At 52.7% G+C, this 16,190-nt stretch overlaps 1 protein-coding gene across 1 annotated transcript in view; it reads right to left on the bottom strand.

The window, feature by feature from the left end:
• Positions 1-353: 353 nt before the first annotated feature.
• Positions 354-16,190, bottom strand: part of PMM2 (phosphomannomutase 2) — a 28,125-nt gene continuing 12,288 nt past the window's right edge. Inside the window, exons 3-8 of the mRNA XM_079781415.1 lie at positions 15,408-15,484; positions 14,638-14,729; positions 10,473-10,572; positions 10,287-10,362; positions 9,035-9,150; positions 354-1,608 (exon numbers count right to left, since the gene is read on the bottom strand). Of these exons, the coding sequence (XP_079637541.1) occupies positions 1,507-1,608; positions 9,035-9,150; positions 10,287-10,362; positions 10,473-10,572; positions 14,638-14,729; positions 15,408-15,484 (563 nt within the window). The 3' untranslated portion in view covers positions 354-1,506. The remainder of the gene's footprint in view (positions 1,609-9,034; positions 9,151-10,286; positions 10,363-10,472; positions 10,573-14,637; positions 14,730-15,407; positions 15,485-16,190) is intronic.

Raw genomic sequence — 16,190 nt, 5'->3', positions numbered from 1 at the left:
CCAAGCGACCTGAGTCCAGGCTGAATACCGGCCGGCTTCTGCGGTGCTGGGACGGGACCTGCTTTCTTACCAGCAGCAGGCTGCTCGGGTGCAACCTCTGCGCTTCCCTCTTGCTCAACACTCAGCACGGTTAGGGTTCTGGTGATGGTGTCTGTATCCTGCGGATCCTGCGAGGCTGAGGGATGGCTTCGGGCTAAGTCCTGCTTCCCGGGTTGCTGGGGGGTTCCCTGAGTTAGTGATAGCTCACACCCACCATTCAGTGGGCTTTACTGAATGAAGTTACCTACGTGGTAGGGACTGGATCCCATGCGACTGAAGAGCAAACAGGTTGACAGGAAAAGTAATCAGAGAAATAGGAAATAATACAATCACTTTAATTTGCTGCTCGTCACCTTGAAAGGTCATTACAGTACATTTGCAAAACCCTTCGACAAGATGCCACGGATGGCATGTCCTGGGAACCGCTGAAAACGCCAGCCGCGTGGTGGGGGCACTGTCCAGAGCCGAGAAGCCCGGGGACAGCTCTGGGGGGAAGCCAGGCTCCTCTGATGAAAGCGCCTGGTGGGGGCGGGAAGGTGGGGGTGCAAAGCGCATGGATTCAGGTCGGTGGGGCCCCGGCAGAGGTCACACTGTGGACTGAAGCCGGCCTCGGCCCTGGTACCAATCTGTGGAGGGCTGTGGGTCCCGACGTTTCCAGAGGCCGGGAATCGACATGTTAACCGTTGCCTGGGCGAGCCATCTCCGCCCTGTTCTGGACCAGGGCCTGGAGGGGCCTTCCGGTTCCATGAGGAACCTGCGGAACCCGGAGGGAGGGAGGGGGGAGGACCCAGGCCCAACCAAGGCTGCTCCCAGCCCTGAGGTCAGAATCAGGGTGAGGGCCAGGGTCCCGCGCTTACTTATTCAGAGATTTGCAGAGAAACAGGGCAGCTTCTGTCCTGCTAATCACCGTGGCTCTCACCTGCTGCCTGAGAAACCAGGCACATCAGGCCCCTGGGAAGCCCAGGCCTGGCAGGTTCTTGGTGAAGTGCGACACCTGTTAGTCTCTCTGAACCTGGGCTCAGAGCCGGCCCCTGGGGAAGGGCCGTTGGGACTACTGCCTCCCAAGTCGATGGTGAGAGAACAGCCCTCACCGTAGTGGATCTGAGCGAACCTGGGTACCAGGCCAGCGGAGGGCACGCTCCGTCGGGTCAGCGGTCACTTGCCCGGCCAGTCGTCCACAGGCCACGCTGAGGTCTGTGGCTCTCAAACAGGAAGTGAGGTGGGAAAACAAGAGTTCAGAGGTCACTGAGCTTACTACCGGCTGATGACCACAGTGCCCTGGTCTCAAGGCTCCTACCAAGCCGACACTCGGCAGGTGCTTCATTTCAGGAAGTGTTTTTACACGTCTGTCCTGGGCTGGACGGTTGTAAATGTCCGTGGGCACGGGAGGGAGGGACCCGGAGTTGGCCACTGGGCGAGCCTTTCGGGCTTGCAGCTGGGCCTTCCCGCCCTCCCACGGGAGGGGCGTTAGGAGAAGAGCTCTTCACAGATCCTGCGCGTGTCCTCGGGGGCCATCACGGTGTAGCCCATGGTCCTCTGGTCTGTGAAGATCTCATGGTCGTTCCCGCCCTGCGGAGACACGAAGCAGACACAGCTATTGCCTGGGGCCAGGGCTGCCAGAGGAAGGAGGAACCTGTCATTGGACGGGGCAGGGAGGGTTTCCTCGGTTACCTCGTTCCTCTGGAAACGAAGACAGTCACGCCGAGAAAGGGTGTCACCTTCTCCTGAACTGTGACTCAGCGGGGAATGGGTAATTATGCCAGTGAACGAGCTCAAGGTGTTCTTGTGAAGACTGAAGGTTTACCTCTCTATATAAAGAGGTAATATGCTAATTGGTCCTAACGGCATCACAGTAACGACCAATTTGCATATTGGCAGACCAGCAGGAGGCTGTGTGCGCAGCAGGGGGTGGGCGGCTGGAGCCAAGTTCCCGGGGGTCTGAGGAGAGTGCCTGACAGGAGCCCGGACTGTAAAGAAGAGGAAGTGGCCACGGGGAGTTCTTCCAAGCCCCCTGCACGGACACCCTACCCCAGCCCCCGCACCCTTGGGGGGACAGATGAACACCCTACCCCAGCCCCTGCACCCCTGGGGGGACAGACAAACACCCTACCCCAGCCCCAGTACCCCTGGGGGGACGGACGAACACCCTACCCCAGCCCCCACACCCCCGGAGGGACGGGGAGGCTGACGGGACAGGGAGAAGACCCAGCCTCGGGGGTAGCTGCAGCCCACACCTCCGACTCCTGATCTCTTCCCCCACCACCCCTGCCAGGGACGCCCACAACAATAGCATGCTGGTGACCACCTGTCAGCACCCCCGAGGCCTGTGGCCCACCATTGCTGGGCCCCCTCTGCTGGGGCCGGGCACGCCTCTCCTCCCTACAATTCCAGACCCGGGTAGAGGCAGGCCTGAGTGGCCCCCCCGCGCCGCCCCGCATCAGACCCTTCCCCCACGACAGCAGCAGCGCCATCTCCGCAGCGGAAGCACGCTGAACCTCACTGGGGGTGCGGCTAAACCCGCCCTCCTAGCCCGCCTGGCTCTGCCCTGGCCCAGCCCCGACCTGGCTCCAGGAGATTGGAGCCCCGCCCTGAGCAGGTACAGCTGAGAAACAGCCACGTACAACTTAAAAGAATGGCGCCAAGGGAGAAGGTTTGACAGTTACTCCCCCTTCGGCCTCACAACCTTCCTAGTGCCCCCCCTAACGCCCTGCCCCCTCGCCAGCGCCTCCAGGGACGACCCCTGCTACAGGGCTGCTGGCCAGAGCCCGCCCCTCGGAGGCCTGTGGAACCCTCTGCAAAGCTTCCATAGCTACAGTCCCAGGAAACAATCATGCTCCCCCCGCCCCCCCCCCCATCAGCAGCTGCTACCTGCGAGGGTACCCGTGAGCTTAAAAATAACAACCCCTTCCCGTTTAGACATTACTTACTTGATGAAACATTTCTAGGTTCGTTAGCTCAGAACCTCCTCATGACAACCCAGTGAGGTAGGCGAAGAAGAGATTACAATTCCCATGGTATATGTGTATGTATTCAGAAATGAAGCTCAGAGAGGGAAAGTGTCAAGCCCAGTGGTTCCCAAGATGCAGCACATGCCCCACGGGGGGGGGGGGGGGCAATTTGATTTTAAGTGGGGGCAATTTGAGAATGAGTTAACAGTGAATTTTTTGCATTTCTTATGGTTCTAGGGGGCCTCATCTACAGCATATCCTATATAATAAATCCTATATAATAAAAGGCTAATATATAAATGACCGAATGGTGGAATGACCGGTCACACTCAATGCAGGAGCTGCCCCCTGGTGGTCAGTGTGCTCTCACAGGGGGAGCGCTGCTCAGCCAGAAGCCGGGCTCATGGCTAGCGAGCACAGCGGCAGTGGTGGGAGCCTCTCCCACCTCCATGGCAATACTAAGGATGTCCGACTGACGGCTTAGGCCCACTAAGCCGTCAGTCGGACATCCCCCCAGGGCTCCCAGACTGCAAGAGGGCTCAGGGCAGGCTGAGGGACCGCACCCAAGTGCATGAATTTTGTGCACCGGGTTTCTAGTTCTTCTATAAACAAGCAGTCTAGGCAGGTGACAGGATGCTCAGTGCTATCGACTTGTTCCACTGAACCTGGGCTTCTCTAACGAGCCACAGGAGGGGGCAGGCCACAGCCAGAGCACTCTGCTCCCAGATTTCCTGGATGGACATGCCGTCTCTGAGCTGACCGAGGCCACGTGCCACACGTGACTATGGAGCACTCGCCATGTGGCAAGCAGACAGAGGAACTGAATTTGACTTTGATTCATTTAACTGGAAACAGCCCCGTGTGGCTGTCTGAGCCAGGTGGCCTGGGTTAGATCCTGGTTCTACCATTGACAAGGTAGGTTCTTTGGGCAACTCCCCACCTGGAAAGTGGGGAGTGGTAGCACCTCCCATAGCTGATGAGACCATGGGACCCGGGTAAGGCCCCGGCCAGCAATCTCTGTGGCAGTAGCAGCAGCAGCCCCTGTTCGGCTGTCTGGGTGTTCTCACAGCGTTTTATTGGGGCACTACACTCCAGGAGTTGAGGGCACGGATCTTGGAAGGCGGGGCGCCCTGACTGTGGGTCCCAGTCCCGCTGGTCTCAGTGAATGAGTCGGGCTTCCTGCCAAGCGCCGTGGGGGACAGCTCCTGCTTTTCTTCTCATGGAATTTCCTAGTTTCCTCATAAAACTGGATAAGCAATCTAACTCCAAATCTTGAGGGAAATCAATTAGTTTTTCATACAATGAAAATAGTGGCTGAGAAAACGGGTTTTTCTCATAAAAATCTGTCAGAAAACCTGACATCCTTCTAAAGGGCTGACTGACCCATGAAATCACTCCTGCTCTCCTACCTGACGATGAACCAGTCCCCAAGCAGATGCTTTCCCAGGGGGAAGGGAGGGCCCAAGGTGTGCTGGGTGGAGGAGCCGTGTCAGGGGGCCCTGACCTTGCCCGTGAATGCCCTTCCCAGTGTGCCCGGGAGCCTGCGGGCATCTGGTCACCCAGAGGCTCTGTATCTGCTGCCTAAGCAAGCAGCTGTGGAACCACTTCTAGTAATTCCTCTGGTTTAAAAAAAGCCAGATTTCTCTTAGAAATGGCCTGGCAGGTAAACACCACAGAGCACTACGTTCAGAGGGAAAACAAACTCCCGCAGTGTCCGGAAGAAGCCAACATCACAGACTTAGGAGGGCAGTTAGTAGTCACCTGTCACTCAGCTGCTCCCTGCCTGCCTGGATGGTTTCAGCAACTGGAGATACAGGGGCGGCAACAAAACCACAAAACGACATGAGGGCTGCCCCCCAGCTCCCGACGTGGGAAAGAGCTGCGAAGAACAGGGGGAAGGGAACCCGGAGTGACCAGGGAGGGACCTCTGAGCAGAGACCTGAGGAAGGGAGGGGACAAGCGTGTGACCGGCTCCCTACGGGGAAGGCAGCTCAGCTCTCAGAACCTGCCAGGCCCCGGAGGGTCTGCAGACCACGGTCAGGACCTGAGACCTGTGAAGCCACCAGAAAGCGGCACTCCAGGCCACAGTGAGGCTCGCCTACAGCTGGGTCTTTCTGGAGAACGGGGTGAGGACAGAAGCAGAGTGGATTTGGGAGCCCCAGCCGCCAGCCAGGGTGCACCATGAGGCAGAGTGACGGCTGAAGGAAGGCGGGCTCACAGCTGTGCCTGCCCCTACCTGGAGAGGATGTCACATTTGGGGACAGATGTGTGCCTGGCAGATGCCTAATTTGCATGAGTCTCCCTGGTCCTGCCGGGATGGGGCTGGGAGCTGCTGTGGAATTCACCCACGGAAGCTGGGTCCAGAGAATCAAAACCTCCCTCATCTGGGCTGGGCTGCTGGGTCCCTTTCAGCTCCGCTTGCTTTCAGAGGGCAGCGAAGCGTCTGCACCACAAACCCCACCAACCTCTACCATCCTCCCCTCCTGCCAGGGCCGGCCCCCTCTGCGCAGTGGCTGCACAGAGCTTGCGAACCAGAGTCGGAGGGAGGCAGCCGCAGAGCCAAAGCACTGAGCTGCGAGGGCCCCTCTGGAGCAGCGAGGCCTCAGACAGCGAAGCTCCCACTCGACGTGCACGCGCACCGAAGGCTCCCTGGCTCGGGCTGCGGAAGCTCAGCTTCCAGGATACAAACAAAACCGCTTCCTGAGAGAAGATAAAGGGAGTGAAGGGGCAAAGGGATGAATAACGGAGATCACATTCTTGTTAGAGTGAATGATGGGTCCAAAGGAGAGACCTCAGCTCAGAGAAACCGCCCATGAATATTTAAATCCCCACCGGGCGGGCCAGGGGTGAAACATAAGGCGGTGTCTGCAGTGTCCAGACAGCAGGGGAGGGGCCGAGGAGGCTGAGTCCCCATCACACCCCAGTTCTGCACACACTGTTACAGGAGTGAACCCCGATCATCCTGACACTGGAGACAGAGGAGACTGTGTTAAGAGGAAGCTGACACTCCTGCGGGCAGACAGACTCCCTGTCGCCTGCAGTTCACATTCCTGCTGCCCATGGACGCTGACCTCAGGTCAGTTAACTAGCATCTGTCAAAGGCCTAGTTGTGGTGGGCACAGAGCTGAGGGCTGTGCCCCCAACGAGCGTGGAGCAGGGCTTCTCCTGGCTGCGGGGGACAGTCACTGCGGGGGCTGTACAAGCACCTCAGTAAAGTTGGGGAAGGAATAAAAGCTACTGGGTCTAGAGGCCCAGGATGTCCTAAGAGCTGAGAGATGACAGCAAGTGCTGCAAGGTGCCCAGTGTCCGGGACCACTGCTGGGTGGCCCACCAGGGCACATGTAGGAAATGGGAATTGGAGGGCGTGCTGCTTGCTGGCAGCATGTGGCTGCCTTCTCAGTGTGACAGTGAGCTGCAGCCCCCAGAATGCTAGGCAGAGCAGTTTGGGGCGCGTCTTTTGTGCCTGGCCATCTCCTTCCTGAGGCAAACCGGTCTCCCCCAGCCCCTAAGCAGAGCTCAGAGCTGGGTTTTCAGACCTGGTTGCTGTGACTGGTGGGAAGGATGAGGGGTTTCTGACAAGTACTCAGAAAAGCAAGGCCCAGGCCTCCTCCTTTACTCTGCTCTCTGGAGGTGCTCAGGCAGGCGGCACCCTTTGTGCAGCAGCGGTCCCGTCAGAGGCTGTGTCAGGAGAGGACTCGCAGGCTGTCCTGAGCCCGGGGTGCTCGGCAGGGAAATGGCTTCGCCCTGACAGCTCTTAGCCCAGGTGCCACTTCCCTGGAAGCTGCAAAAACATTTGCTTTGATACACAGAGAGAAAACACTTTCGAAGTGTCTATCCCCGAATGTGAACAGCGTTTAAAGCTAGTATTTGACAGCTCTGTGCCTAAAGTTTTAAGAATCGACATGTTGTTAAAAGGCTTAGAATGCTGGACTGTCCACTCCCATTTCTAGGAAACCACTGACAAGAGGATCAGAGCTGAGGGCAAAGAATGATGCGCTGAGCAGTGTTCGTTTCAACAGCAAGAAGCCGCGATCTACAGCCGCCTCTCCTAGGGAACGGGTGAATGACTACGCCCCAATGACAGAATGTTCTATAGCCATTAACATCTTGTTTGCAGAGAAGACTCACTAACTTGGGGGAAATAAAATATGGTTTGAGAACAAAAGCAGGAAGTAAACAATGAACATGCAGGAGTGCCACAGTGAGCTCCTATCTGCAGAGAGGAAAGCCTGGGAGGCACATCAGAAGTGATGATAGGTGACTTATGCATATTACTTAAGAATGAGGGTGGGGGGAACCTCCATGGAATAATATTCATTTTTTACCCTGGCCTGTGTGGCTCAGTGGTTGAGCATCGACCCATGAACCAGGAGGTCACAGTTCGATTCCGGTGAGGGCACATGCCTGCGTTTGCGGGCTCGATCCCTGTAGGGGGCATGCAGGAGGCAGCTGATGATGATTCTCTCTTATCATTGATGTTTCTATCTTTCCCTCTCCCTTCCTCTCTCTGAAATCAATAAAGACATATTAGAAATAGTGCCCATTTCTTAAAAGCAGGAGAGATTTAGGAAAACAGAATTGATGTGTGACAATGTAGCGGTTAAACAGAATAGGAAACACATTCAGAAATGAAGAATTCCCAAAGGAAGTCACTTTCAAACTTGCTCAAGAACTAGGTTGCATTGTGCAAAGGCCCACCTGGGGGACTTGGAACACAGCAGAATGCCATCCTCACAGAAAGGTGTTCTCTCCTGTCCGAGGGCTCTCTCCTCAGCCTGGAGGAGACGGCGCCCCTGGGAGGACTGAAGGAGCTCCTCGCCGTTCCTTAGATCTCGGGTCACTTCATCAGCTAACTTCTCCCAAAGCCGCTACTGAAGGCGCCGCTACTGAAGGCACCGCTGCGTCCGGAGTGCTGGGTGCGGGATGTGATTAGACCCTGGTTCTCTCTGTCATTAGGAAAAGGCTGGTTGATTTGCCTCCTGAAAAGAACTGCGTTCCTTTGGGAATTGGAATCTTTCTCACTTGCTGACTGGAAAGCACACTCCTTGAAAGAGCAGGGAGTTTGTTCTGGTGCTCCCAGCTCGGGCAAGTTACTTACCCTTTCTGAACCCCCATTTCATAATTCTGAAAGGACACGAAACTATGTATCCAGAAGTCCCTTTCATGTTGAAAGGCAGGGCCACCTGGGATAGATCTTAGCTGAACAAACCAAGTATTCTGGAGGGGACCAGAGAGTGAAGGGATAAAAAACTCCCTATGCAGCATGTATGATGCACCTGCTGAGAGCAGTACGGCCCAGGACGCCGATGGCAAGGTGACCACCGCAGGGCACAGAGGGCGAGAGGAATTTAAAGGGAGACGCTGAGCCTGAGACTGGGCAGGAGCCCCTGGCGCTGAGCCTCCCTCGGGCCTCACGGTGACCATGTCCTGGGCACCTGCCTGTCCTAAGGAGAGCCTTGCTAGGCTGCCAGAGGGCTCCGGGGTTCCCCCCGGGGACTCCTCCTGCTGGCGCTGCCCTTCGACACTGGGCTCTGCTCTCAGTTCCAGTTTAGAGTCAGTCCTGGACTAGGGGTTTCCTGGGGGAGGGGGGGATCCTGTACCCTGTGTGATGCTCAGGACTGACCCCTCACCTCCCAAATTCCCGACTCAAGAGACTCTTTGTCTCCTATCATTTAGAAACTAAATGAATGGCTCTGGGAAACAAAATACTGAGGAAAAAGAATGGCGAGGGCTCTGAAATGCAAAGAGGATTTGACAACAGCCCTGGGTCAGGTGTTCTGAAGGGCACTGGAGGAGGGCAATATTTAATTCAAAAGCCAAACCGAAGCTCACTGGGTTCTTACCTCCACTGAGGTGTCAGGTGTCCGAGCAGGGAGGGAGGGGGCCTTAACCACCCTAATCACACCCTTTCGGAGGACAGAAGCATCACTCAGTTCGAGCTGGGCCGGTGGGGAATGTGTGGGTGAAGGGAAAAAAGCCCATTTGTCCATTTCCTCCTTTCAAGCCCAAACCAAACAATGAAACCACAAAAACACTTCCGTACTCACTGGCATGGTTTTGTCTCCAAAGAAATAAATGGTCTTATAGCCGTCATTTTCCACGTGTCCCAGGCAGTACCTCTTGTCCCATCCATGAGGAAAGACATCGATGCTGATCTGGCCTCCTGCCAAGTGGGGAGGGGACACACAGGCTGAAGGTGACCGGGAGGCTAACAACCTGTCACTGGAGCCTGCAGCTTACACTCCTTTAGGGGTAGGTTCTAGAGGTTCATTCCACCTTATGTGTTTTTCCAACATTATTCCACCTAAAACCTAAAAGTGGGACCCAGAGGACCCCTCAGAGCGAGGGGTGCACTGCATTTAGGTGCTCCGTCAGCGAGTGGGTTTCAGTGAAGCATGCTGGGGACATCTGGTAAGAGCCCCATTCAGTGGTGCTGATCTCCAGCTTCAACTCGCTCAGCTCCTCAGCTCCGAGGCGGAGAATGCCTGGAAGCGGCTGCATCCAGCTTGTCTTGCAGGACAATGAAAATCACAGGGGAGGTGATTTACAGGCAGCTTTCACCCGCAACAAAAACCCTTTCAAAGCTGTGTCAGAACAATGTTCATCTCCACCCATTCATCTATTATACATAATCCCGCTGCAGTCCCAGTCTCCCCACAACCCACACATTTATTAGCGCTAGTAAATGAGAGGGCTTTGAGAAATGACTCATCGGCACTGACAGGGGAGATCGGCTTGCTTGAAGCATTTGACAGGCATATTCTACCAAAAAAACAAGCCTGCGGCCTGAGCGTGGGAAGGAGTCTGCATCAGCCACCAGAAACGGTCGTGTGCGGGTCCATCGTCGTGAAGAAAGCCTGGTGAGCCTAGCCAAGGCCCCTTTCCTTTCTGGGCCTGTTTCTTGATTTGCAGAACCAACCGAGCTGGCGTCTAATTCAGTCTAATGTACCTAAGAGGCTCCCATCCCACCTCTGCTATGGAGCTCGCTAACGTGCCTGCCTGCCCAAAGGCGTGAGGGGAAGTTCTTACGCTTCATTAATACGCAAGATGCTCTTACTTTTGGCCAGGAGGAGAAATGCAGGGAGGGCTCCTGCTGGGTAAGAACTGAGAGCCCAGCCCAGCAGCTGGAAGCCATTACCTAGCAGGGCAAGTCTCTGCTTGGCCCATCACCCAGGAGGGTGGGTTTCTCCTACAGAGGGGCTGCTCCTTAAGTCCTCCTGCCCACCTGCAAGCGGCAGTCCAACTTCAGGCATGCACCCGCCCACCACACACTCCCGGCAAAGTCTGAATGTACAATACCTATGGAAAACGTGAGGCCTTTTCCTGCAAACTCTTTCTGCAGATCTGCTACAAATTTCTGTCGTATGTTTTCTTTCTGAGGAAAACAAGAAGACACGGGTTGTCCATTGTGTTGCACACTGTAACTGTGGCCACAAAGTGGCACCTCTTATCTGCCCAAACCCAGGATGTTTCAGAAACACTCACTTTATCGAGTTCATAGAATTCAATGCGTTCTTCTTGGCTGCAGCTTCTTCCAATAGGGGACACATTTAACATCCCGTTTCGGAACTCGATGAAAGTGCCCCTGGAGAGGAAGGGGACAGAGGCACATTATCCAATCTGGGCAACGTTCTAGATGGATAGGTGAGCTGAAAAGCTGGGAGATTCCGAAAGGCAGAGGCTGGTGTGATCCACACTCCACTGTGCGGGGCCTCCTGGCAGCCACGGGCCACATGCAGCTGAGAGTCTGGAAATTCAGCTCATCTGAACGGAGATTAGATTTCAAAGGTTTAGTAGGAAAAGGAATGTAATCATTAATAATAATAATTTATGTTCACTATCCTATCTAATAAAAGAGTAATATGCAAATTGACCATCACTCCAACACATAAGATGGCTTCCCCCATGTGGTCAAAGATGGCCGCCACAAGATGGCCAGCAGGGGAGGGCAGTTGGGAGGGATCAGGCCTGCAAAGGAAGGCAGTTGTGGGCTATCAGGCCAGCAGGGGAGGGCAGTTGGGAGGGACCAGGCCTGCAAGGGAAGGCAGTTGGGGGCAATCAAGCCTGCAGAGGAGGGCAGTTAGGGGTGACCAGGCTGGCAGAGGAGGGAAGTTGGGGGTGACCGGGCCTGCAGGGAAGGACAGTTGGGGGGGACCAGGCCTGCAGGGGAGGGCAGTTAGGGGTGACCAGGCCTGCAGAGGAGGGCAGTTAGGATCAATCAGGCTGGCAGGGGAGCAGTTAGGCATCAATCAGGCTGGCAGGAGAGTGGTTAGGGGGTGATCAGGCTGGCAAGCAGAAGCAGTTAGGGGCAATCAGGAAGGCAGGCAGGTGAGCAGTTGGGAGCCAGCAGTCCTGGATTGTGAGAGGGATGTCCGGCTGCCCGTTTAGACCTGCTCCTACCGGGATCAGGCCTAAACGGGCAGTTGGACATCCCTCGAGGGGTCCCAGATTGGAAAGGGTGCAGGCTGGGCTGAGGGACACACACCTCCGTGCACGAATTTCGTGCACTGGGCCTCTAGTGTTAAAATAATTATAGTTTGAATATATGGAACTGAAACATTGAAATTAATTTCACCTGTTCCTTTGTTTTTTCTATTTTGACGTGGCTATAGAAAACCTAAACTCACATTTTATTCTGTTCAATAGGGCTGGCGTTGGGCAGAGAATCTAAGTTAATAAAAATGATGACCAGCTCTCCAAGTTTCCTGAGGAGTTTGAAAATGTATGTCCCAGACAACTCTGCCAGGGACCTCCTGAAGTCACTGCTTTACCAAGCAACGTGGCCCAGGAAAAGGCTCTGAGGGTTACCCCACGAACTCCCAGGAACTGAGGATACTCGTCACCCACTGGCGGGCTGTCTCTGACGGGTTGATCTAACACAGAAAACGAGAACAGCCTGACCCTTTTGAAGTTACCTCAAATGAAGGGGTTTCTTAAAAAAAAAACACTTTTCCCTACCATGTTTCCAGTTTGAATCTCAAAAAGAGTTTCTTAAAAACTCAGGTAACTGGTAAGCTCTTTATTCTGACAAATGAGACCAAAGTGTTTTGTGTACAGACGGTGTGCTATGACGTGTCTTCTGGTTCTAGCAGGGACGCCTGTGAGGCTGACTCACTCTTCCTGGACCCTCTGCTATCCCCGCCCCACAGCTCCGATGTCCAGCCAGCACCACCTGTAAATGCTGAGAGGACACAGGCTGCGTGCAGAGCGAGGACCCTGTTCAAGGCCAAGGCCCCTCTTACGGGCTGGGCGACTCTGGGCCCTGTCTAGCCTCAGCTGGAGCTATTGGCACCCACTCTGGTTACCTCTGAAGGTCTTGTGAAAACCACATGTTCCAGCTTATGCAGAAGCCATCTGCATACTGCGAAGCAGTGAGTACTCACAAGAAGGTAGACACAGTACACTGCGACCCCAGCTCCTTCCCCGGCTGTGCCTAACTTGCAGTGCACCTGGGAGATTTTCTCTAACCCCTCCCCGCCCAGGGGTCCTGGCGTTGGTGCAGATCAGCCGTGTCCCCTACACCTTCCACATGTACAATGGGGGCGGGGGGACTGGTGACCATTCCCACGGTGACCTAGGGCTGCGGGTCCTAAACTGTCAGAAAAAGAGCTCAATTAACCCTTTGCACTCGCTTGCTTTTTTCTCGATTCCTTTATTCTACTCGGGATTTAATTTTTTAAATGCCCCAGATTTTACAAAGCGCGGCAGTAGAATAAAAAACTGGAGTTTCTTTTCATCCAAACTTATTTATTTGGGTTTTTTAATATTTCAAATTATTGATACATTCAAAGAGTAATTTTAATCTCGATGCTAACCGTGTCGAGTCACACTCGACATCCGAGTGCAAAAGGTTAATTTTCCCCAATTCAGGGACACAGTATTGCTCTATTCCCATGGTACGAAGGGAAGCCGAGCCTTCTGTCCTAAAAATCAGGATTAAGGCGGTTTGCCTAGCATTCAACTCCACACCGAAGTCTTACTGCTACAGCTAGTACTGCTGAGAAATGTGGGCAAAGGCCGATCAAGCTAGCTCTCAGTTCTGCCTCTTGAATTCAGCAACCATGTCACGCTAATTCAGAACTACTGCTCCGCACATGGATCTCCCTCCTGAGGTGACACCTGTCTGAGGACAGGGTTCTGCTTGCCTTTTTTATCCTTCCTTAATGCTTAACAGAAAGACTGAGCTGGCCTGGGATGTAAGATATAGTTTCACTTTTTACTATGGAGAATTTCTAATACACACAAAAGTAGACAGAGCAGGATAATGAACACCCTCGTGCCCTCACCCACGTGCCCTCATCCTATGAGACCCTTTTGGAAAGGGAAGCCCTTTCCTTCCCAGTGGAGGTGCTGAGCAGGGGCACCTGTCCCATCAATTCTGCTAGTCTTCAAAGTGCAGCATTGCCGTCCGAGCCAGTTTGGCTCAGTGGATAGAGCATCAGCCTGCAGAATTCCGGTCAAGGGCACGTACCTTGGTTGCAGGCTCCATCCCTGGCCCAGGTCGGGGCGTGTGCGGGAGGCAACCAATCGATGTGTCTCTCTCACATTGATGTTTCTCTCCCCTCCCTTCCACTCTCTTTAAAAATCCAACGGAAAAAATATCCTCAGGTGAGGAGTAACCAAAGTGCAGTATTGCTTTGAAGTTTAAATGCCATTTAAAAAATGTTTCTCCCTCTGATCATTAAGGTGTTACATATAAAGTGCAGAACACTAAGAAGAAAATGGAAAGTATTTCAAAGAAGTCACCTGTACCTTCTCCACCACGATACAGCCACTGTTAACAAGTATCCATTTCCTGCCAATCTTTTAACTGTAGGCATGTATGTACATTATTGTTATTTGCCCAGCCGGTGTGGCTCAGTGGTTGAGCATCAACCTATAAACCAGAAGGTCACAGTTCAATTCCCGGTCAGGGCACATGCCTCGGTTGCTGGCTCGATCACCAGTGTGGGGAGTGTGATCCCCAGTGTGGGGTGTGTTGAAGGCAGCCGATCAATGATTCTCTCTCATCATTGACGTTTCTCTCTCTCTCTCCCTCTCCCTTCCTCTCTGAAAACAATAAATATTTAAAAGTAAAAAAAATAAATAAATAAAAATAGGAACTGAGATAACAGAATCCAAGAGGTAGGTCCCTAAATCCAATGCCTACAGAAGTCAGAAAGATGGGAGAAGTGGCCTGTGAAAGACTGGGGGTGGGGGCAGGGAGTGTTGCTATGTGGGCATCCAGTTGTCGGGTCTTCAGTTGCAACAAAAGCCTGAAATCCAGACATTCCAAAAGGTGAAATCAGACTTTCAGATGATCGCAGTTAATTCAGGTATGGTTTAACACCGTGGGCCAACCACACTTGGCTGTGTGGGATTTGGTCTGCGGACCTCCAGTTTGAGACTTCCCGGCCTGGGGTTTATGCTGCTTTTCCACACTGCTGACTCACAGGCATTTCCCCTACCCGGTGGCCTCTGAAAGCATGTTGTTTTCAATTCCCATCAAGAGGACGTGCCATCATTTACATGCTCATTCCTTTATCCCTGGCTTTACAGAGGGTTCCAGGGATTCTTTATTAAGCGCTGGGCTTTGGACTTAAAAGAGCACCAACCCACCCAATGACATCCCTCCACATTCCCCGGCAGCCTCTGCTAAAAGCAAACTCACCTCTTCTTCGGGAGTTGAATTTTCGCAATGTAGCTCAGACAGTAGTTGATTAAGTCTTGGATTAGGGCCTCACCCAAGTGACCCTGAATACTCTAGGATAAAGAAGACACTGGAGTTACTTGATCAGTGGGAGGCACTTTTAAGATGATCTTCAGCCATGTCAGTCCAGGGCCACCCGGCTGATGTGGGAGGATGGCGCCTCCACCACCGTTTCCCTTCTTTCCCTTTGTTCTCTGGTTGAGACCGTAAGGCAAACCGGAAAGGGCTCAGTCAAAAGCACTTTTTACTTTGTTAGTCAAGATTTCTGTACTCATCATCTTTCAAATGCTTCATGGAAGGCCCACAGAGCTTATTGGTGCTGCTTTTATTCAATCAAAATACTGACACAAAATATATTTGTTTCACTCCAGCTTTCTCAGATATCGTATTTGAACAAAATGATCTTAATACTGACAAGAGTATTAAGTACATAGTACTCCTTAATATGCTTGTAGTGACGCTGCTTGCCCCAGCCTCTGCTATCATAACAGAAATATTAGATTAAGTGTCCTTAAAAAACAGTTATAAAAATATAGATAACATTCGGAATATGTAATAGTTTCATGATTCAACATTCCAAATGTAAAAAAATACAGGGTGAAGATTCATTCCCACCCTGTTCCTCAGCTCCCAAATATACCTCCCCAGAGGTGGCCAGGTCAAATACCTTTTTGGAAAACATTTCACTAGTAGTAGACAGCAGTTCAGTAGTTGGATACTCAAGAACCCACCTGTTTACACAAGAATTTCCCATCTTTGTATGCCACCAAGCCATTTTCTGGAAACACATAATCATACTTTTCAATCACTGCAACCAAAACAAAAGAAAACTCAGAATGCAATGAATGGCAACTTGTGTTTCTGTCTTTTTTTGTTTGTTTGTTTCTATGTCTTGATTAACACGAATCACCAATAAAACTGCTGAACTCCAGTACGGACTCTGAAAGAATACCTCATCTTCACAGACTGGGAGAATGAGAAAGAGCTCCGTTAAGTTTATTTATTTTTAAGGCTCTTCATTACATATTTAAAGTATGATCACTAGGCTGGAGATGGGAGACTCGGTGATGGGCCATTTCATGCCTCTGCCTTCAGCCTGCCTGTCTGTAAAGGAAGATGGAAGCCAATGACGGTTTCCAAACCTCCTGTGAATCAGCATCACCAACACGATGAAACTGTGCAGACTTCTAGGCTCTGCTTTCTGAATCAGACTCTGCAGGCGCCAGGCTAAAAATCAGATTAAAAAAAAAAAAAAGCTCTTTAGCTGATTCTTATATGTAGTCAGATTTGGAGACTCTACACACCCAAATCAAAATGAATTCTCAAATGTTAAATGCTGTTAACATGCGGATTCCCAGGCTCTGTGCTGGGGGTATTTTAAAGAACTCCCCAGGTGATTCTGACACAGGTGGGTCCTAACTTCCTTTTGGCTTGTGAATGTTTTGATTCTGTTGTTTTGACTCACGGAAAAGTACGGACATTGTCCTACACTGACACAAAACCTCTGAGCCCGT

This window comes from Cnephaeus nilssonii (assembly GCF_951640355.1).
Source record: "Cnephaeus nilssonii genome assembly, chromosome: 2".
Classification (NCBI taxonomy): domain Eukaryota; kingdom Metazoa; phylum Chordata; class Mammalia; order Chiroptera; family Vespertilionidae; genus Cnephaeus; species Cnephaeus nilssonii.
The sequence above is the reverse complement of the archived record's forward strand: the minus strand, read 5'-3'. Positions and strand labels throughout refer to the sequence as shown.